At 40.7% G+C, this 24,060-nt stretch overlaps 1 protein-coding gene across 3 annotated transcripts in view; it reads left to right on the top strand.

The window, feature by feature from the left end:
- Nucleotides 1-24,060, top strand: part of GALNTL6 (polypeptide N-acetylgalactosaminyltransferase like 6) — an 803,528-nt gene that overhangs the window by 268,885 nt on the left and 510,583 nt on the right. For all 3 annotated transcript variants that reach the window (XM_032470884.1, XM_032470880.1, XM_032470881.1), the window contains exon 2: nucleotides 19,552-19,660. In XM_032470884.1, the coding sequence (XP_032326775.1) occupies nucleotides 19,651-19,660 (10 nt within the window). In that variant the 5' untranslated portion in view covers nucleotides 19,552-19,650. The remainder of the gene's footprint in view (nucleotides 1-19,551; nucleotides 19,661-24,060) is intronic.

Here is a 24,060-nt window from a genome sequence, read left to right on the forward strand (position 1 = left end):
TTTTCTGATGCTGAGACTGGGGTTGTGGGTTTTTGGAAGGGAGACCACGGAGGGAAAGTGCCAATTTTATGACATCATATCAAGAGTACATAATGCTATGATGACTTAGCGTGATGGCTTAATACTATGATGAATTAATACTACAATAACTTAATACTATGATGACAATACTATGATGACAATATTATGATGACTTAATACTAAATTGACTTAATACTCTGATGACTTAATACTAAGATGAATTAATACTATACAATAACTTAATACTATGATGACTTAATATGATGACTTAGTACTATGGTGACTTAATACCACGATGACTTAGCAATATTGATGTTGACCTTGATCATTCAGCCAAGATCATGTTCCTCAGGTATTTTATCTCCAGTCCCAAGCCCCCCCTCCCCCAATTGTACTTCTTGGAATAAGGTCATTATGCCAACGCTTAAGGAGTGGAAAATCTACATAAATTATTTGTAATTCTTCTACACAGAATTTGTCTCTTCCACTTGAATTCTTATTCAATCATTTATTTATATTGGTAAGTCTCATGGACATTTACTTAATACCTTGCATTTTTTTTACCCTTTGCATTTTTTTGTTCTAATTGTTCCATCTTTGGCTGTTTGGAAACTGTTTCAGTTGGATCTCAGTCGCTCTGAATGATCTCCATCATTGTGGGTATCTGTTGTTGATTTTTGTTTGCTTAATTAACTGCTTGGCTATCCTGCTTATTCATTCATTCATTCATTCATTATTTATTTATAGGATTTTTTTAGGGTAGTTTTAGGTCTACAGCAAAATTGACAGGAAGGTACATATTTCAAATTTGTTTCACTTATCTACACACTCTATTTCCTAATACAATACTGTCACTATTTTAAACAAACCATTGTTTTTTAGATCAATTAAGAAAAAGAAAATATTTTACCCCCATTTATTCCTGCCTTGATGCTCTTCCCTTCTTCATATAAATCCGAGTTTCTGAGCTACATCACTTTTTCCTCTGTCTGAAGAAGTGGTTTGAACCTTTCTTATTAGGCAAGTCTGCTGGCCATGAATTCCCTTAACTTTTGTTTGTCCGAAAAACTCATTATTTCTTCTTCATTTCTGAAAAATAGTTTACTTGTATATTGACTTTTATAATTGTGGGTTTTTTCTTTCAATACTTCTAGTATTTTTATTTTACTCCCCTCTTGCTTTCATCGTTTCTGACAAGAAGTCCTCTAAAAAGTCTTTATTCCTCTCTAGGTAAAATGTTGCCACACCCCCTTGTGATATTGTGACTATTTATAAGAAATATATGTTGAATGATCAAGGCATATTTCTCATAAATATTTGGTTTATCCATGCTTCTAGACTCACAGCTCCCAAAACTCTTGGAACTTCCCAAGTGATAAGAATAGTGGGGTCATCTTGTTTTTACAGTATTTGGTCTCTTGTCCTCAGTTCCTGAAATGCTTCAGAGCCATAAAGGTGACATGGCTCTGAACTACAGTTGTAGTATGAACTACAGTTCAAGTACAAGTTGTATTAATGAGGTGACTTTTGGAAATCCCCTCAGGATGAGGGGTAGGTTGCTGGGGGAACCATGTATGAAGAGGGAGTTGGAACTTTTAGTCCCACCCCCCAATTTCTGGGGAGAGGAGAGGGCCTGGAGTTTGCATCAGTCACCACTGGCCAATGATGTAACCTGTCATGCCTGTGGAATAAAGCCTCCCTAAAAACACAGAGGAGGGAGTTCAGGGAGCCTCCAGGTTACTGAACAAGAACGTTTCCACCTGCTACAGAGCGGGTCCTCAAATCCCATGAGCACAGAAGCTCCTTTGTTTGGGAATGTGACTTATGAATCTCTTCATCTGGCTTTTGATTTGTATCCTCTAATATCCTTTGTAATAAATAGATAATCTAGTGAGTAAACGAGTTTCCTGAGTTCTTTGAACTGCTCAAGCAAATTAATGGAAACCAAGGAGGGGATTGTAGGAAACTCTGATTTGCAGTCAGTCAGTCAGAAGCATCTGGTCTTGCGACTGGCATCGGAGATGGAGGGTGGGTGGTCTCGGAGGACTGAGCCCTTAACCTGTGGGATCGGAGGCTGTCTCCCGGAAAACAGTGCCTGGAACTGACTTGAATTACAGGACACCCCCATCGGTGCCTGGAGAATTGATGTGGGTGGTGGGGTGTCCCCTAAAATGGAATTTGATGGAAAGAACACAAATTAATAGTGTTTGTCATTACCTTTGGAAAATTCTCAGAGATTATTAATTCACGTATTTCTTCTCCTACAATTCTTGGATGCTCCTTTTCTTTTTTTTATTATTATTATTTCTCTTTGCATTTCAGTTTGAGAAGGTTCTTTTGACCCATCTTTAAGCCTATTGGTTTTTTATCTTGACCGTGTCCGTTTTTATTGATGAGACCAACAAAGGCATTCTTCATTTCTCTTAGACTTTTTGATTTCTGACATTTCTCTTTGAATCTTTCTCAGACTTGCCACCTCTGTTTCCCTTCTCCATCTTTCCCGGCATGCTGTCTCCTTTCCCCCTTAGAACTCTTAATTGGAACTATTTAAATTTGCTGCCTGGTAATTTCAGAATCTCTGTCATATCTGACTCTGGTGCTTATGCTTGTTTGGTCTCATGAGATTGTGTTTTTTCTTGCCCTTCAGCATGCCTTGTGATTTTTTTTTTAAATGAGAGCCAGATATAATGTATCACTTAATAAGAACTGAGATAAATGCGCCTTATGTTAATCTGGCTTGGAATTGGACTCTGTTTAAAGTCTGATGCAGCTGACATGCCAGAAACTTCCAATCCTTCCAGTGTCCTTTCTATCTGTTCTCTTCTCCCCCAAGAACACCGTGAGATCTTTCTTGAGTCTTCAACTTAATGACCTGGGATGTTTCCTGGAGATAAAACCCAAGAAAAGACAAGGATTCCCAAGAAAGTAGCCCCAGGAGTTTCTGATTCACGTGTTAGCACATCCTTAGCTCCCACCAATTCATCAAAATGATCATTTAATGCCGCTTCTGCTCCAAGTAGGGAGATCTTGGCTGTGACTCCAGACTCGCCTGACCCGGTAAATCTCTGGGTGACTTCTCAGGCAGCCTCAGACACCTAATGGAGCTGAGAAAAGTTGTGGGCTTTCAGTTTGTTCAGCTTCATTCTTGAAGTAAATATGAGACTGACAACTTTCAAAGTCTTTGCAGGCTGGAGCTGAAACGAGAAATCCATTATCGTCAATTTTTACAACTCATTTCTAGAGTAGTTATGTTAGAAGAATTTAAAGTTCTGAATGTTCTGCGCAATTAGAAAGACCAGAGGTGTTCGTGACTTTGAATAAAGTGATCTATTTTCCTAGGTACATAGGGTTACTAATTTTTACACTAAAGTAGTTATTCTGTAATAGTTTACTGTGCTCAGCAAAATGTTACCTTAAAACCTTTGATTGTTAAGTTACATCAGACTGAAAATATAATTAAATTCTCAAACAACTGGTTATATCTAAATGTATTTATGTATACTTACTGTGTTCTAAGTATTATAATGGATGTTTTACAAGTGAACCTTATCCTCACTTTACAAGTATGTGAGATCAGTTTTTTTATTCCCATTTTATAGATTAAGTATATGAGGCATTGAAATTCGTGCTCTTAATCGAAATTATTTTACCTCTCCAAAGACTCAGAAATTATCCATTTCTGATTGTAAAATACAATACTTTATTGTATTTGTACTTCTTGGCATCTATACTTATTATTAATGTGAACTATCTCCTTCATTGATGCTTTTCAAGATGCCAAAGGAAGTAAAGAAGAATAAACTGCATGATTGTGCAGTGGACATTCTTAAACATAGGAATGGTAAATATTACACAGGTCTTCATTTGTTTTTGTCTCATGGCCAAATGTAGATAAATCTTTTCAGCACTTAATAATATGCAATTCAATCTCATATCTGTGTTCTATAAAATAGGATGTTTTAAATTTAGCTCTAATTTTACCAAATTTTTTTATTATAAGCTGTAATTATGATCATCAAAGTTGCTTTCCCGTAAGTAAATCATTTTCAGAGTACAGAGTAGTTACCAGGAAAACACAATGATCTATTGTCTTTCATGTCTACAATTTGTTGAACCAGAGTCTCTAAATTAAGAGCTTGGAAAGCATCTTTGCTGATATTGGAAATAATTAGCTGTGAAAGCCATGGTCCAAGACCCTTTTAAGATTTAAATGTTAAGTGCTTTCTCTTCTACTTGTCAACTTGTGACATGTTATCAGTTGATAATTTAAAACGTGGAGATGACCCTCCCCACTCCAGACACTGTAGACAAATTATATTTATGCTAGATAATCAGTACTGTTAAAAGCAGCCTAGCTTAGATATTCAAAAGCACTGACACTTATGCCTGAAAAGCTATTTTTCACCCACAAAGGCAAATACAAGTTATTTTTTAAGTGAAATTTTCTAGCGGAAAAAGTTTTATTGCTCATCCAACCAGTAAATCCAGTTACGTGTTACGTGCTAAGGATCGCTTTTTCTAGGTTTTAGGCACCTTAGAGTCAGTGTGTCTCAACCTCATCTCTGCCATGTCTTTCCAACACAGTACTTAATACAGCATGAAAGTCCTCGTTGAAGGTAAGATTACATCATTTACTTGTTTCTTACGTATTTTTAATACCACATTTCTAGAACTAAGCTCTTCAAGGGCATGAATCTTCCTCTGCTTTGGGCACTGATCAATCCCAAGTACCTACAACAGTGCCCAACACATAGTAAATGCTCAATTAACACTGGTGCAGTGAATGAGTGTCTCCTTCTGCAGGGATGTAAGGTCCATGAGGGCGACAACTTTGTCTAGCTAACAATTAAATTTCTAGTATCAGAGTTAGGCATTTAATAAATACTTGTGGACTGACCTGCTGAACGATGAAGTAAGTAAAATAATATCAGTATTAAAATGCTGAAAGGAGAAGGTGGAGATGGTACAAATACTCTGCTCTCTCTTTCTCAACAACATAATCTGACTTAACAGAAATTCATTTGACGTGAACGTGCTTGTTGGTTTCTGATACGTCTGAAAATAAAGAAACAGCTTTGAAAAAATTTTGATGAATTGCAATGACTGTGTTACCTTTTTACTAAATCTTCCTGAAGACTGAATTAGCTTAAAACACCAACTCAGCGATTAAGACAGGCAGGTTAAAAAACATTTTTGTTTGAGCCTTTCAAGTGTGAAGCTTGCGCGCTGCCCTTGTCTTCATTTAAGACAGTTACACCTTCAGATAAAAATGTAAAATGGTCACTCACTGAATCACTGAGCTGCATACCAGAAATTAGGACAACACTGCAGATCAACTTCAATAAAAAATAAATTAAATACATACATACATAATTTTCAAAAAATCAAGAAAAAACTTTTGAAAAGCCAGTTAAACTTCCAACCACACTAAAAGTCAAAAAGAGCCCCTCGAAAGTCATATTGAGGTCTCACGTGCGTGTGTGTGTGTATGGTCGATGCAATGGGGACTTCAGCTATTGTGAGAATGGTACTACCTGTAGCCAAATGGAGCATATGTTTAGTGATATTTTAGGAGTTCGAAACAGATGACTGAGCCGGGCTGTGGTCTATTCATTTCTTATTTATGAACTGGTTCTCCCTCCTCAGCTGTAAATCTGGGTCTAGCGCTGTTCCACTCTTGATCTTGTCAGTAGATCTACAAAAACGCCAGGGCCACCTATAACTTGGAGGAAACACTGATGCTCTGTTTGGGGTTTTGGTCACTCTCACACTTGCCGTGACAAAAGATCTTTGTTTTTTCTCTCTCATCCTCATTTCATGTTTCTGTGTTACATGCTTCCCTTTAGACATAGCACAGTGAGCTCATATTAGTAAGGAAATAGAGTCACATGTTAAGATCCTGCTGGTTCTGGAGAATGTTGCTTCCTGGAAGAGCTGATAGGGTGGAATTCTAGAGGCACCACATGACGTCCTTCTGACGAAAAGCTCAGGGGGTCATGACACCCAGGCTTAACAGCCCCAGGAACCCGCATGTGTATGGATTCTGCACCACCAGGGGGCCAGGTGGTCCTTGAGGGTTAATAGATGTTTTTGATTTTTTTTTTTTTGACATGATCTTTCTTTGCTTTTCAGTTTTCACAGAAATGCTGCCTACTTCTATGCTAAGTTTCCTTTATTGCTTCCTATCTTTCCCCTTAGGAACCACAAAGAGAATACTTGAGATGGGCATAAATCTCAGAAACGTTGTCATTTTTGTAAGATGCCGTTCCCTGACTAATTCTCTGCGGTGCACCGCCGCATAGCAACCAGGCTGTGGAGGGTTTCCCTGCTGAGTTAGTATGTTTCTGTTGTAGTGGAAAAAAACGAAAAATTAGAGTAATTTTGAGGGTCAGTAACACAACCATCCTTGCACCATAAGCTTAAAAGGAAACAGCTTGTCAGCTGGATCACGGCTACCTCCAGATTCGTCACCCTGTTTAAACGTTGCGCAGGCTTTTTCCAGGCACTTTCGATCGTCTTTAGCTAAAAAGCTCTTCTTGGGGACGCTGTCCTGACTCACAGTGGAGCAGTTTGCTGCTGAGCTCTCTGGTTACTTACTTAACAGAAGCTTTAATTTACTGACAATTCATTCTGGTCAAAATGGTAATGAAATATATGAATTAACTATAGAGATAAAACAGTTAAACTGTGGGGTGTGTGTGTTTTTTTTCCTTTCTGTTTCAGCACCCGGACACGTGTCCGACCTAAACAGGGAACATCTTCAGAAATTCTTCACAAGCACCCCAAGAATTCGTAAAATGAGGGTCATGTGATCTTTGCCTGTGCAAACAAACAATGTTTAAATCTTTCCACTGACCAAAGAGTGAAAAACTCATCCAATAATAGTTTTAGAGACATGGGGAAAGGAAGCAAGAAATGTTAGTTGAACTCTCAAATTGTGTGCTCCTTGCATTACACGAATATCGTCATTTAAAATAAAATGCTGGCATTATTATATAATAAGTGTCATGGCATCCCTTTTTTTGCAGATAAACCCCATGCAAAATATGTATAATAAAACAACTATTATAATATCACAAAATTTCATCTTTCAAGTTCTGTGGTCAGTGTCACTGTTCATCATGAGGAAAAAATTACCTGAGATACAGGGCATCAATGTTGTCTTTTTCTGGGCTCAAAATAAAAACCAGAGCACGACTTAGCTACCATTTACCGGAACTGACTCTTCTCTGACTTTTTCACTTTTACAGTTCTCTACCAGTCTGTTTTTTTTGTTTGTTTGTTTTGTTTTTTAATTGAAGTATAGTTAATTTACAGTGTTAGTTTCAGGAATACAGCAAAGTGATTCAGTTATACATATGCATACGTATATTTTTTTCAGGTTCTTCTCCATCATGTGTTAGTGCAATAAATTGACTAGCGTCCCCTGTGCTGTGCAGCAGGGCCTTGTTGTTTATCTGTTTTATATTTAGTAGTGTGTGTCTGTTAATCCCCAACCCCTAATTTATCTCTCCCTGCCCTTTGCCTCTTGGCAACCATAGTTTGTTTTCCATATCTGTGAGTCTGTTTTTGGTTTGTGAATAAAATCTGTATCTTTTTTTTTTTTTTCGATTCCACACATAAGTGATATCCTATGGTGTTTTTCTTTCTCTGTCTGACTTACTTCACCTAATAGGATAATCTCTAGGTCCGTCTCCTCACCAGTCCTGCCCCAGTGTTGTCGAGATGCTAGACTCGTTTCACTACGCACTGATGCGTGGAAAGCCATCCTGTGCCCTCAGGGGTTGAGGTACTAACACAAATACAGAGGATGCCGCTATCACTTCCGGGTGTTGGTAATCCCAGTCGGACTTCCACCGGATAGAAGTCCCTGCTGCTGATTGGCGAGTGAGCCTGAGCGAGGTCTTGGGTAACAGTGTGGTCTAAGCCCGAACGTGGGTTTGGGAATGGTGCTGCAGCTCTGCCATCCCACGGATGTGACTAATATTTGAATTTGTTTCAGATTTTAGAATCAAGATATTATATATAGGCACTCAGATTATAAGACCATCTTGCCTTGGGTAGTATGGCCACTGTAACAATATTGATTCTTCCAGTCGAAGAAAACGGCGTTGTCTTTCCACATGTTTGCGCCGTCTTCAGTTCCTTTCATCAGCGTGCTATGGTTTTCAGAGTACAGATCCTTTTCCTCCTTAGGTAGGTTTATTCCTAGGTTTTTTTTTTTTTTTTTTTTTTTTTATGCAATAGTAAATGGGATTGTTTCCTTAATTTTTTTTTTCACTATTTCATTGTTAGTGTATAGAAATGCAACTGACTTCTGTGTGTTAATTTTGCATCCTGCAACTTTACCGAATTCATTGACGAGCTCTAGTGGTTTTCTGGTGGCCTCTTTAGGGTTTTCTCTGTATAGTGTCACGTCATCTGCACACAGTGACAGTCTTACTTCCTTTCCAGTTTGGATTCCTTTTATTTCTTTTTCTTCTTTGATTGCTGTGGCTAGTGCTTCCGACACTCTGTTGAATAAAAGTGGCAAGAGTGGGCATCCTTGTCTTGTTCCTGATCTCAGAGGAAATGCTTTCAGCTTTTCACCATTAAATATGATGTTAGCTGTGGGTTTGTCATGTGTGGCCTTCATTATGTTGAGGTATGTTCCCTCTGTGCCCACTTTCTGGAGAGCGTTTATCATAAATGGATGTTGGATTTTTATCAAAAGCTTTTTCTGCATCTATTGAGATGATCATATGGTTTTTACCCTTCAGTTTGTTAATGTGATGCATCACATTGGTTGATTTGTGAATATTGGAAAATCCTTGCATCTCTAGGATAAATCCCACTTGATCATGATGTATGATCTTTTAAATGTATCATTGGAGTTATTTGGCTAGTATTTTGTTGAGGATTTTTGCATCTATACTCATAAGTGACTTTGGCCTGTAATTTCCTTTTTTTTTTTGTGTGGTATCTTTGTCTGGTTTTGGTATCAGAGTGATGGTGGCCTCACAGAATGATTTCAGGAGTGTTCCTTCCACTATGATTTTTTGGAATAGTTTCAGAAGGATAGGTGTTAACTCTTCTCTAAATGATTGGTAGAATTCACCTGTGAACTGGCTCCTAGAGTAATGGATACAAAAGGAAAAATAAACAAATGGAACCTAAGTAAACTTAAAAGATTTTGCGCAACAAAGGAAACGATAAACACAATGCAAAGACAACCCACAGAATGGGAGAAAATATTTGCAAAAGGCATAACCCACAAGGGACTAATTTTCAAAATATAAGAACAGCTCATACAGCTTTATACCAAAAAACAAACAACCCAATCAGAAAATGCACAGAAGACCCACATAGACATTTCTGCAAAGACATCCAGGTGGCCAACAGGCACATGAAAAGATGTTCAACATCACTAATTATTAGAGAAATGCAAATCAAAATTACAATGAGGTATTACCTCGTGCAGAGTGGCCATCATTCAAAAGTCCACAAACAATGAATGCTGGAGAGGGTGTGGAGAAAAGGGAACCCTCTTACACTGCTGGTGGGAATGCAAATTGTTGCAACCACTATGGAAGACAGTATAGAGGTTCCTTAAAAAACTAAAAATAGTTACCGTATGACCCAGCAATCCCACTCCTGGGCATATATCCAGAGAGGACTAAAATTGGAAAAGACACATGTACCCCAATGTTCACAGCAGCACTATTTACAATAGCCAAGACATGGAAGCAATCTAAACGTCCATTGACAGATGACTGGATCAAGAAGGTGTGGTATATATATGAATATTAACCATAAAAATAATGAAATAATGCCATTTTCAGACTCACAGACGTAGAAAACAATCTATGATTACCAGAGGGGAAAGGGCAGGCAGGGATAACTTAGGGTTGGGGGATTAACAGATATACATTACTATATATAAAATAAATAAACAACAAGGACCTACTGTATAGCACATGGGACTATATTCAGTTTCTTGGAATAACATGTAATGAAAATGAATCTGAAAAGAAAATATCTATATATGTATAACTGAATCACTTTGCTGTACACCTGAAACTAACATTGTAAATCAACTGCACTTCACTAAAAAATTTAAACCAGTGACAACAAAAATCATTTCTGCATCACATGTAATAGTACTCTCCAGTTTAAGCGTCATTAATAATCCCTCCCTGCTTAGTGCATAGAGTCTAAAGTCTTGCAATGAAATGTTTTGGCTTTACCTTCTCTCTCTAGTTTTACTTCCTAGCATTTTTTAAACTGAAGTATAGTTGATTTACAATATGATATTACTTTCAGACGTACAGCAGTATGATTCAGTATTTTCACAGATTACAATTCATTAAAAGTTCTTGCAGGATAATAGCTATAATTTCCTGTGCTTTACAATACATCCTTGTCGCTTATCTATTTTGTACATAGTAGTTTGTATCTCTTAGTCCCATATCCCTCGTCAGCCCCTCCCCCTTCCCTCTCTCTCTTAACCACTAGTTTGTTCTCTGTGTCTGTGGGTCTGTTTCTGTTTTGCATGTACATTCATTGTTGTTATTTTTTGAGATCCCACATATAAGTGGTCCCACTCGGTAGTTGTCTTTCTCTGTCTGACTTATTTCACTGTGATAGAGTTTGACCCACATGATGTATTCTTCGTTCACTGTAAGTTTTGTCCCTTCAGCTGTGTTATAACTTTTCAAGGGCAGTGGGACTAGCTCAAACACCTATAAAAATAGGAGAGATTATGAAAACAACTGGATTTATGTATCACTGGATGATAACCAACCACTTTTACATACTTCCTCTGATTTACCATTGGGAAAACCTTGTGAAGTGGGCAGGGTCGGTATTACTTTTATTGCCCTAATTTCAGCTACGAGTTCGCTGAGGGACCGAGAGGAAATGTAGGTTTCTTACATGGGATTTGAAACCTTCATTTATGTCTTCTGGCCCTGGATCCAGAGAATGTCCACTCCATCACATTTTCTTCTGGAGAACAAGTACAGGTACACAGCTAAAGGCGAGAATAAAGGCCATTGCTTGTTGATCTATAAAACCTAAGATGGGTTTTAGAATGCAGACCATCTTTTCTTCGTGGAGATTCGCAGGTGTGAATTTTCAGTGTTAACACCATCTGCAGTTATAATAAATAGAACTGCAGTAATTTATAGGCAAGAGGTAGCTTATTTTATTCACTCAGGGTTTGTAGACAGACAGCTCCTGAGAGGCATTTTGAGATTATTTAAAAGTTAAGTACGGTGGTCAGGTCACCCAACAGTCAGCTGGTTCCTAGGGTTGGACATCCTAGCTTCTCACCCACTGGTGTCACATTTCTGACCCCAGAAGGCGTTCAAGTTTGCTACCTCTGATAAACACACTGTTTATGAGTAACGTTTTGCCCTTGGAAACGTTTCCTTATGACCCATTCTCGAGCATATTGCCTTTTGTTGGGCTCCTGGGTTCAGCTCTAACTATTACCTATGGCTTCTACTTGATAGATTTTGTCTCTTCCATCCATGCTCTTTTTTAAGTTAATTATTTGTAGCAACATGACAAGGACTGAGATGTCCACAAAGTGAGAAAGGATGCTCATGGGTAAATGGCTGAACTAGTGATGGGTCTGAAATGCATGCCTCATACAGGTACAGCATCTGTTTCTCTGTATTTCACAAGGTCGTAGGTACTGGACCTCTACTGCTGTCATCGTGCAGAGGACACAGGGTACAGCCCAGGAGAGAAGCAAATGGATGTGGCCCTGGAGATGCTCCCAGGAAAGGAAAGGCCAGAATACTGTGGGGTCATTTGCTGATGGTTAAGCGTTCAGGACCAAAGTAGTTCTATACAAATGGACTGGGACCGATTTAGGTGTATTTATCCACCTTTCTGGCAGGTGAAAAGGATGCAAACATACCTAGTCTCAGACATCAAAAAATTTAATGAATTAAAAGATTCTGTAGTAAACCATGACACGTGATTTGTGAATGAGTCTGACATGTTCAGAAAAATTTAAGTTGCTGTACAATGTGACATTAGTGTACAACTTAATTCAATTTGTATAGACTATACTCAACTTAAAGTTAGTATAAAATATCAGCTGTATTCCCTGTGCTGAACAATATATCCTTGTATCTTATTTGTTTTACTTTATTCTATTTATTCTTGTATCTTATTTACTTTATACCTAGTAGTTTGTACCTCTTAATTCCCCCATCCCTCTCTCCCCATTGGTAACCACTACCTTTGTTCTCTATATCTGAGTCTGTTTCTGTTTTAAACAGTTTATTTATTTGTTTATTTTTCAGATTCCACATATAAGTGATATAAAGTATTTCTATTTCTCTGTCTGACTTATTTGACTAAGCATAATACCCTCCAGGTCTATCTATGTTGTTGAAAATGGCAAAATCCCATTCTTTTTTTTACAGCTGAGTAATATTCCTTTATATATATGTATATATTTGTGTGGGGGGGTATACACACAAATATATATATACACACACCCACACCTCACGTCTTCTGTATTCATGAATCTGTTGATGGACACTTAGGGTACCTTGGCTATTGTAAATGGTGCTGCTAGGAACACTGGGGAGCATGTGTCTTTTTTAATTACTCTTTTGATTATGCATATATTTTCTTCAGATATATACCCAGGACTGGATTGCTTGATTATATGGTGATTCTATTTTTAATTTTGTGAGAAACCTCCATACAGTTTTCCATAGTGGCTGCACCGATTTACCTTCTCACCAATAGTGTTCAAGGGTTCTCTTTTCTCCACACCCTCTGCAACATTTATTATTTGTAGACTTTTGAACGATGGCCATTCTGCCTGGCGTGAGGTGACATCTCACTGTGATTTTGATTCCCATTTCCCTGATGGTTAGTGGTGGTGAGGGCCTTTCCGTGTGCCTGTTGGCCATCCGAGTATCTTCTTTGGAAAAAGGTTGATTCTGGTCTTCTGTGTGCTTTGTAATCGGGTTGTTTGAGTTTTCTTTTTTTTTTTTTTTTAAGATAGTTGTGTGAGGTGTTACATATTTTATCAGACATACTTGCAAGTATCTTCTTCCATTCAGGCGGTCTGCTCCTTTTGTTGGTGGCTTCCTTTGCTGTGCAGGAGTGTTTAACTAGGTCCCATTTGTTAATTTTTTTTCCTTTGTTTCCCTTGCATGAAGAAGCAGATCCACAAAAAAGTGTTAAGACTTATGACACATTCTCTTAATGTGATCATTCTGTCTCTTTCCTATTCATGTGGATGCGTGGCCCTCAAATTTCAGTCAGCCTCAGAATCACGTGAAGAACTCGTTACAATAGAGACTTCTGTGTGTCTCTCCTCTGAGAGTTTCTGATTTAACAGGCCTGAGCTGGGAACAGGGAGTTGTATTTCTAATAAGTTCCCAGGTCATGCCGGTGTTGCTGGTCTGTGAGAAGCACTGAGACAGATAAGAAATGGTATCAGTGGAGCAAATCCTAAGATAACCTTTATTAAAGCAGTTTCAGATGAAACTGATTCCTCCACCATCACCAAATAGCCTCGCGATGCCAACACACCTTGCAGGAGCCCTAATAAGAAATCTTATTGGAGATTAATTCGTATAAAGTAATAGTTGAAAATATTTTTTAAATGTAATCATAATATAAAGCCTATAATGAGAGCCAGAAATGCCCTGAACCACTTCCCTCTGCTTGTAATTGGCAAGGGCCACCATGTCAACTTTTCATCCTTATTCTGTTAACATGCGTTCGTATTTGTAGACAGCATGTGCAGACGCTCTGATTTCTTCATTTTTTTTTCATTTATGTTTCCCTATTATATAAAATGTGTGTTTAACTATCTTTTTCCACCCTTTCCCTCAACTGCCAGTAGAGCTATAGGACCGCTTTTAGTTAAACCAATATTTAGGTAAGAATGTGCGTCCGTAAGTCAAGCCATGCTGCCACGGTCCCACTTGCCCTGTTGTACATTGTGGGTTTTTTTTTTTTTCCCCTCTCGCCTTATTAATTGTCCCATTTTTCATTTACTCAGAGTTTTATTTGTGCATCATTATTTCATCCCCATCTCTTTGGAAGAATGGTAACTCACCTTTCAGTATGTTTTTAAAATTAGGCAAAGAGTAAGTTTTTCTGTTTGCTTTTTTCCCCACAAAAATATCCTTTCTGGGGCTGCCTCCATTCCCCTTATGCATTCAGGACTAGATGACCTTGCTATTCTGTGACCTCCCTTCCACTTTTATCTTTTTGCCTCCAATTCTCTTGTTTCTCCCTCCCTGTGCACCCCCGCCTCCTCTTTCTGCTCCTCCTTCTCCTCCTTCTTTTTGAAATTTCTTAGTAGACTTCCTTTGACCTTCATTTTCCAGTTGCCTCCCAATCGCTCTCTTCAGCTCTCTTTCCAAGAGTTCTTTCTTACTCCCTCAATACGTCTGTCTTCATGAATTGCTCTTTCCTCAGAGAACCTTTTCTTAAAGCCCCTTTGAGGAAACTGAATTTAGATGTTTACGGGGAAGTTTTCCTCTGAGCCTTAAGGTGCCTCTGTTTCCGTCTTTGGTTTCTTTTGGCTTCTGGCTTTGCAGTCTCTCGCATGCCTGGGCATCCTTGCCGGCTCCTGCAGTGAGTGAAGGAAGGAGTGGAAATACTGCTGTGTGTGTCTGGGAGGATGTCACCGTGCAATGACCCAACAGCCAGCTAGACCCAATTCTCTGGTGGGAATTTATCTCCTCTTGTCTGAGGGCTGAGAGGCAGGCTGGGAGCCCAGTGGGGTGAGCTGTGGTAACGACGCCGAGCATGTAGGCTCCCATGGAACCCTGATTTTCACCGCAGTGTGGCATCCTTCTTTTCAGCTGTTTTTAGCAGCGTGAAAACATACTCCTCTAGTTCCAACTCCAGCCCCCCCGGGTGGGTAACAGGGCGGATGGGTGGGGCTCAGAAGTCACCTGCTTGTTGGAAATGGGAGTCAAACCAGGAGGACCTCGTGGCCCTATGTTAAAATGTCAGAATCAGGGTTTCACCTTTACCCTCGCCCTCAGAAGCACCTGATGCCTGGATTTTAAGTATTTTAGAGATTCAGTTGCCAAAAAAAAAAAGTGTGTGTGTGTGTGTGTGTGTTTCCCTCCCGTTTACGGAAAGTTTATGTCAGTTCCACTGTCTGTTTTCTGGATTCATCTGACGCTTTGCCATCATTTTCAGATGAACTCGTGCGTTCAAGCTGCAAAGCTTACCAGCTGCTAGGAATTCTCAACTTAAGTATCTCAAAATATGGGGAACTGAATTTGCCTGGCGATGCTGGAGGGGGCGCAGGGAGGGCGTGACCGCGGGCTGAGCGACCCCCCTGGAAAGCGCGCTCCGCCCGCCCCCCGCGCGTTGGGAACTTTCGGGGGTGCAGCCTGGAGAGAACAAGGCGGCCTTGGGACTATCGGACTGGAGAGTGACTGAACCCCATTAAGGCCTCTAGACAAACTTCTAAGATTCGGGGAGGGTGAGCGGGGACCTACTTGTCCTGGGGCCGCGCAAGACCAGTCTCCTGCTGGTCACACGGCCCTGCCCATCGGGAGCGTCAGCTCTTCCCAGGGTCTCGCCTCGCCCTCCGTGTGTGTGTGTGTGTGGGGGGGGTCGGCTTGCCAGCTACCGGCTGGGGAAGAAATGGGCCTTGGACACGCGGCGTCCGCGGGGCAGGCCTGCCGTGGCCGCCGCCCCTCCGCGCGGGGAGAGACTCGGGGAGACGCCCGCGGGTCTGCGCGCCTCCGACCTAGACGGGGACGCGGTGGTCCCCGCGGCAGGCCGACCCCTGCTCCGGGGATGCTCCCCGGGGGCTGGGCTCCAGTCAGAGGTTTAGAGACGGGCGCAGGGTCCCCTGTTCCCCCGGCTGCGTGCGGGCGGACGAGGGCGGATCGGGAGGACAGGCGGGGGACCTGGGCGGCCCGGACGGAGGCCCAAGCCTGTGACAGAGCCTGCTTGGGACACCAAGAGGGGGAAAAGAAGACGTGGGGGTTGACAGGTGAAGGATGACAGCCCCCCCGCCATCCAACCCCTCATACAAGGGAAAACCAAAGCATCACACCGGCGGCCCCAGGCAGCCGGGCAGCCCCCGGTTCACGCAGCGGTCTTCACGAGAGGATGTGGGACCGCCAGGCTTACTGACAGAGCGGCCGAGTTCCAGCAAAAGGCCAGAGAAAGCATCCGGAGAGGTTCGTGGGGCTCTGGGATGGGGAGAGGGGTCGTGAGGGCGTTTCTGTGACCGGCAGGAGGCAGAGGACGTGAACATCACCACACCTCCTGCCCTCCAGCGGCGCCGGGGGTTCAAGGTCCTCATTCCCTTATAAATCGGATTATTCCAGCTACTGGGAGCCTTGGCACAACGAGGAGGCGCTCCTGGGCGCAGGGACCCTGGACATCTATAGAAGAGGTGCAGCAGATTCTTAGGGAGTTGGGACTGAGACAGGCACCCTTCGCCCTGTCTTTGAAGGAGGTGCTCAGGCCACACTCACTGCAGGAACGAAAGCCAGGATACCCCCGTGAACCCCAGCTCCAGGCATGGGGTGGGGAGCCCACGCGGAGCCCAGCTCTGGAACAGGGCACTTACGATGCTGTGGGGAAACTGAGGAATTCTGGGAATAAGACCCGAGAGAGACAGAAAAGGAGCTTGAAAAATCAAAAGGTGATCCCAACGGCTGGTTAAGGGTCCAGTGAAAGTAACCCAGAAACAAATGTGGTTTGACCTCCTTGCTGCCAGAGCCCCACCTGAAAAGGCAGGCCAGCCTGTGGAAAGCCTTAGACCTGAGCAATGGGTCAGACCTGCCCCACCTGCCCCTACCACCCCTGACGCCCACCTGCCCCAGCAGAGGCCTCAGGGATCCAGTCCTGCTTGGTGTGGGCGCTTCCCACACCCCAGGTATAACATGCAAGCCAAGATCGCCTCCAAGTGAGGGGCATCGGGGGTGACGGGCGGCCTCATGTTGAGCTCATTATTCACTGGTTCCCCTGATCCCCAGAAATCAACAGCAGATGACCAGGTGACAGCTCTGGTCAATACTGGGGCCAAATGTGTACATGGTAATTGTCAGAGTGTTCTGGCCCCATCAGCACTTTTGAAGGCGATGGAGGGCAGCTGTGGTCAGAAAGATGGGCGTTCTCCCCACACACGACAGGTGTGAATCTCTGCAGTACTGGGGAGCGTACATACTGTGTCGACCCCCGGACCGTGCGGCGTGCTCACGCGGAGGAGCCTGGTTACAGCATCTAGTCAATCAGAGGAGGACGCAGGTGAAAACCCTGAGAGGTCAACCCCCAGCCCAGAGCACTTAGTAGGTTGGTGCTTCAGATCACAGGTTCTTGGTGGAAAAAAAATGGTTCCTTATTTTGGGAATGATCATCTTGATCTATGTCTTCCCTGATCGCCGAAGGAGCCACCTCCAGGCTGGTGTTAAGACCCCTTGCTGAGCGCTCAGGGCGCACTGAAAAGTGGAGGGCGAGTGTGAGATTGTAAGAGCCCGCCTGGAGGGGTGGGGTGTTGCAGGAGGGCCCCAGTTGGGCACAACAGCTGGTTTACCCCGGAGCTGGCCCTGTCCCCTGCCCCTGCGGTGTACCGCCAGGCATGCCGCGTGGGAGCCGGCTTCAAGGATGCAGACACGAGAGAGTCAGGTGGTGTTAAGACTGTCGAGTGAACAGTGACAAAACTCTGTTAAGGCTTCTTTATACACTTTTAAGATTCTGGCGCACGCTGCGGGGAGCTGCTTGTCTTTCGGTGCCGAAGACAAGCTTCCTGTGTAAATCCCCTGCGTGTTAAACCCGCCACCTGCCCATGCAGGGGGTCTGTGCATCTCCTGTCGCTTGCCCTTGACGTGGGGAGGCGGGTATGGTGAACCCCCAGGCAATCAGAGATAGCACTGCATATTTGGCGTTTACACAAGAATATCTCCATGTTTCATGGCAAAATGTATTTCTGAAAAATGTATTTTAATCTGAAAATGATGTTTATGACTTGGTATTATCTAAATCAGTGTCAGATTTCTATTACTGCTCAGTACTCATCACTGGAAATGCATGGCTGAGACAAAACATGGGTGTTGTATTTTAAAGTTTTTTAATTATTGAAAGCTTCCCACTCATAGCTGAGTTTGGGTAAAAAAATTTCTAACTATAAAATCATTGTCAATTAGAAAAAATTCATTAAGTTTTTGTTACTGTTCATAATAGTATTCATAATTCATACTATTCACCAATTCATACTATTCATTAATTCATAACATTATGAACAATTTTTTAAAAATATAGAGGTATTAGTCAACTGATCTGGAAAATTTTTCCTTTGATTTAACTACCTTTTTTTTTTTTTACTATTAAGCTCTGTTTTTATTTTTTCAAAACAAATAGATCCTTTATAACCTGCAAAGATGGACTGAAGGTAGATAATATTTTTGTAAGCACGATAGTAACTGTTTTAAACTAACAATTAAGACCTTTTATTTGCCTTGGAAAGGTTCTTAGGATAAGATTTCCTCACTGAAATTAGTCATCTTTTGTTTTACCTAAATGGGAACTTTCAAAAATGTTCTTCTCTTTATTCTGTAGATGTATTATTTCCAAAAATTAATCAGATAAAAGGAGAATGGTATGGGATGATGAAAAGAATATTTTACATTATTTTGACTAGTAAGACTGTGAAAATAAATTTCATTAATTTTTTTTTGTTTTTTATTACCGAAATAAACACCATAAAAAGGAAGCAGCTTCAGCAATGTCCACAGAAATAATTTTCAAGGTGATGTTAGTGTACATTGACTTTCACTAAAGCATAAAACATGTTGTGATTACCATTGTTGACTTGGTGGTAACTTCAGCTGTAAGCGTAACCACTACCATAATTTAACAGATACAGATGGGAGGCAATATTTATTAATCACTAGGACCACAATTTTGGTCTTAATAGAGCTGGTCCAAATCCTGACTTTGCCACTGTGGTTTAATTCAAGTTATTTTAGTTCTGGGCCTTGGTTTAATTGGCAGAAAAATGGAAGTTCCTAACCAAAGAGTCTCATAAAGACTGAACAATCTTCTACACACAGAGTGTCTAACACCACACCTGGTACACACTGAGTGTCCAGTCAGTGCTAATCTGGTCATCAGGGCATTCAAATATTCTTGATCAAAATGAGTGATATTGTACAAATCACAAAAGTATTTCCATTTAATGCAAAATCGGTAGTGTTACTAGTGTTTACACTTTGGGCAGGTGAAAACAGCGAGGCATCTGAGCTCAGAGGAGGTCCACTGAATGACTAAGGTCTCTGGATAAAAGATACCAGGAAATGGCAGGTGCTGTGTGTGACACCACCTGCCCTCACTTTAAAAGCAGAAAAAGGTTTTTTAAAATGTGTATTAACCCAGTCACTGGCAGTAGCCTTCTTTTCCGATGTGCTGGGGAGAGTCACTTGCTCAGTGAGTGTTCTTTGATTGCCTGTTCTGTGCCTGGCTGTGTTCACCTGCCATGCAGATGGAAATACCTTCTTTTTATGGTCTGAATACTTTCCTTTTCCACAGACATTTCCACTGGGCCTGGGAGATGGGCAATTCTATGCATGGACAGATGGTTTGAGAAGAAAGGACTGGCATGACTATGAGAGCATTCAGAGAGAGGCTATGCGCTCAGGTATGGAGTTCAGTCTAAGCCAAAGTGCCGCTATGCTTACTGCAGTGTCTCCTTTGTCACTTCCAGGATCTCGAATTAGTGTTTCTCCTGCACCCAGTAAGGTATGTTTCCTGGGGAGACTGGAGGTCAACGCCGGGCAGAGCTGGAGTGAAAAAATAATGATGACTAGCCTTTACAATGTTAGCTGAAGAAGAGTTTTAGAAATTCACGTTTTAGAAATCTGCAGTTCTTTATATTTCCAAAATGCTTTTCCATGATGTCTGGGGGTGTCTTGGATTTACCAGTGGGACTTGGCTTGGAAGACATGTGTCTTGAGCTAGATTCACTCTTGAGGGTGGTGGTGTATGTAACGGGCTGTGCAAAGTAGGGAAGGGGTTCCCCGATTCTAGACCTCGGCAGGTGGATTACAGGAGCCGGGGACCGGAGGCTGGCGATACTCGGGCAAACGAACAGGCGGTGAAATGGAATCAAGGAAGTCAGCGTAGCAGAATTCTAGTCTTGGGCTAGTGATAGAGGAACTATTTGACTTATTAGAAAAAGTAACAGGAAAAAATAAGTCCTTCTAGAAGGGCTGAGGTTGTTGGGAACATAGATTCAGAGGGTGTAGAACCAGACACCGAGTGCAGGTGAATAATATGTAATAAGAAGCCCACAGTCTATGATTTAACCAAAGGAGTTTTGTTTTTTCCACAGTGAGGCTGTGGCAGAACTAGAGAAGCCATTGTTTGGTAAACACACCTGAGCAGCCCTGACATAGTGCACTGCAGGTCAGATTAGCAGCAGAACTCTGACAAGTCACAGGCTGGGGTTCTCCTGGTCAACCTTCCTTACATCCCACCCCCTCGGGAAGGCAGGAGTGAGGGGGTTCAGATGGTTATGAAACTGCTGAGGGCTGTGACTGTTCTGAGCTCTAAGTCGGGTGTGCTTGACCTAATTATAGTCTTAAGTTCTTATCTTTCATTCCTTTCCTCCAAATAAAGTTGCCCCTCCGTCCCCCACCACTTGTCTTAAGGATGTTCACTGTTCCTCAGAGCATCAGCCTCTCCCAGGCTGCATTGTCCCTCTGCCTTGGCCGTGACTCCATCCATAGTCACAAAAGTCAGCCCCTTGTCAGCATCCTCATTTTTCCAGCCCTCTGATCTTTTCCCTCTATTTGCTTGATCAGCTGTATTAATCCAACCATCTGTTCCTCTTTTTAACCACAGGGTGCTGAAATTTTTTGGAGGTGTTCCCATCATTTAACCATAAGTTAATAATTAATAATATATATTGAATAGATTTGTTTTTGTATGAGGGGCTTTACATACGTATTTTGTTTAAATGTCACAATGACTCTGTATCATAATCCCCAATTGGTGGAAAGAAACGAACTGAGACTTAAAGAATCTATGAACTATTTATTATCCAAGGTCAAACAGCTAATAATTGCGGAGCGAGATTAAAAGCCAGGTCTTCTTATGCTGCATGGCATCCCGCTGTCAGACTGCACGGTGACACTTTGGCAACAGGATAGTGACAAGGGCACATGGGGGAGAGACACACACACCTGGGTCCATAGCCCGCCTCTTCCATCCATGAACTGTGTCAAGTGTCTTTCTATTTGCAGAATTGCTGTAAGGATGAGAGATAGTATCTCTAAAGTAATTGGCCAGTTATTTGGACATAGTATACACTCCACCAATGGTGACTGTAGTTACATTTCCATCCAGGTTACTTTCACTTGATCTGGTGTGTCTATCCGTTGCTTATGCCCATGAGTTTTGGATACAAAAATCTATTACTTCACATTTATTTCTGCTTCATACCACCCTTTCTGTTTCCTGGGTAAATACACCTTTAATGTCCTCATTCATACTTGGGCTGAGAGAATTTGGTGATATAAGTTTTCTAAAGGACAAGTTTTCTGGACAATTAAAAAGCTTTCAAGTGCTAGTATGTATATGATTCACTGAAAGATACATGAAAAGTGAAATAGACTATAATTCATCATATTTTAAAAATACTGTGAAATATAACAAAGGGACTATGCACACACAAACACACGTGCAGGTACAAAGTCAAGATAAAATAAACATCTCTGTTCTCAATATCTACGCCAAGAAGAAGGATCATTTGTGCTATTCTGTCTCCTCCAAGTCTTGAAATTTGTGTTTACTCTTACTTTTTCCATAATTTCTTATGGAAAAACCATAAGAAACCCCTAAGCCAGTTTTGTTGTTACATTTTGCCTGTGTTTGGTCTTTATCTAAAAATTGAGTCCTGTTGTATGACTTTCTTCTTTCATTCAGAGTTATTTTTGAGATTCATCCATGTGAGTCTGTGGCAAGTCCAGTTGACTCATTGTTCTTTGTTTCGTTTTCTGCATTTTCCACTTTGTGGATATTTTGAGAGTCCCTGGGTTTGGGTTCTATACAATGTTGCTGTAAGTATTCTTGTGCATGGTTTTGGGATAGAGACAATATTTTCTTAGAGCACATATTTAATAATAGAATTTGCATGCCCAAGGGATGAACATTTCATTTGTATTATGTAGCGCATGACACACTGTTTTCTAAAGCTGATATTCCGATTTCACTCCAGCCAATAATGGAAGGAATTCCTAATGCTCTGCATTCTGTCAATACTTAATATTATTGTCTGACTTTTCACTTCTTCTCAGTTTGGTGGTAAGAGATGATCACTCATTGTCGCATAAATTTGCATTTGACTGCTATTAAAGTAGTTGACGTGTTATGAATACTTGTGGGCCATCTGTACCTTCTTTTTGGTAACATTCCTACTCATTTCTATTTCCAGTTTTTAAAAATTTCTTTCTTTTCCTTATTGATCCACAGAGTACTCAATTTATTTGGAATAATATCCTTTGGTGGTTGTACATAGTAAAAATATCTTATGCCACATTTTGTATATTTTTTTAGAAAACTCTATTATCTAACGAATAGAGGTTCTCGTTTTGCTGTAGTCAGCTTTACAAATAATTCTTAAAGGATGGGTCTTATCGATGTTCTCATCTTCATTTTTATATGATGTGAAGTAGGGTCCACCTATTTATTTGGTTTTTGCCTAGTTAAGTATCCAATCAGCAGCACCATTTCCTGGAAAACGTATCTTTCCCCACATTGATCAGCAGCATTGACTCTGTTATAGAAAGTTTCCGTATTTGTGTGTTCTCTTTCTGATTTCTCAGTTACGGTATTGGAATGAATACCATCATATCTCATGGACTATATCTTTATAACAGTTGCTGGCACCTGGTAAGGTTCATTCTTTTCTTCCTCTTGAATATATTATTCTTAACATTAGTTTCTTTAAGATTTTAGATTCCGCTTGTCAGACCTCACAGCCACATACACAGATACACAAAAATACTGGAATTTTAGAATTGCATTGAGTCTATTTATGAGTTAAGAGATAATTGACATTTTTCAATATTGGATTGTTCAGTGTCCCGTGGTATATCAATCATTGCATTTATTTGCTGCTTGTTTGTTATCTTTAGGGATGTGCTTGTAATTTGCTTCTCAGAGATTTTCAGTGTTAGTGCTAGAAAAGTTAACATTATATGAGTGTTGAGCATGTTACTGACTTTATCAAAATTCTGCATTATTTGTAGCTGGTATATAGACAGGTTAATAATTTGTTAACATCGATCTGAATTGAGAAAACTTTCTAAATCTTCTATGAATGATAATCATTTACCTATAAGTTATTTTGAATTGTCAGTGTAGATGCTCATAATATCTGTAAGTAGTGTTGGTGTTTAAAATTTTGTTTCCATCCTGGACCTTGTTAGTTTAGTTATTTTTGCTCTGTTTCCGCACCTGCCAGGAACTCTAGTGTCATACTCCTCAGTGGGGATCGGTGACTACTTTGACTCGTTATGATTCTGACAATAGCAAATTAGATACTTGTATTAAGATTTTTATCTACTTAATGAAAATGTACTTTATCATGTTTACTAAGCCTTCTGGGTTTTTTTCTGGTTTTCTGAGAGTTTTGGGTTTTTTCCCACCTCAATGAATGTTGATTTTAATAAAATTTTTTGTTTGCATCTATTGAAATAAGATTTTTCCTTTAATCTGTTTTTGAGCTTTTCTATTGATTTCTAATAAGAATCAAATTTTGAAATTATGGACTAAACCAAAAAAATGTTTATTTACCACTGCATTTGGTTTGCTAATATTTTGTTTAGCGTTTTCCAGTCTTTTCTCATGAGTGAATATCATTGGCCATGAATTTTTTTCTCGTCGAGTCCTTGTCGAGTTCTGGTAACAATGTAAGGATAGGTTCATAGAGGGACTGGCGTCATACTTCTCATATTTCTACTCTCTGTAATCGCTGGTTGCATATTAGAGTTATTTATTAACAGTCATGGAAATCTTGTGGGTGATGGGTATCTA

This window comes from Camelus ferus, chromosome 31 (assembly GCF_009834535.1).
Source record: "Camelus ferus isolate YT-003-E chromosome 31, BCGSAC_Cfer_1.0, whole genome shotgun sequence".
Taxonomy (NCBI): Eukaryota; Metazoa; Chordata; class Mammalia; order Artiodactyla; family Camelidae; genus Camelus; species Camelus ferus.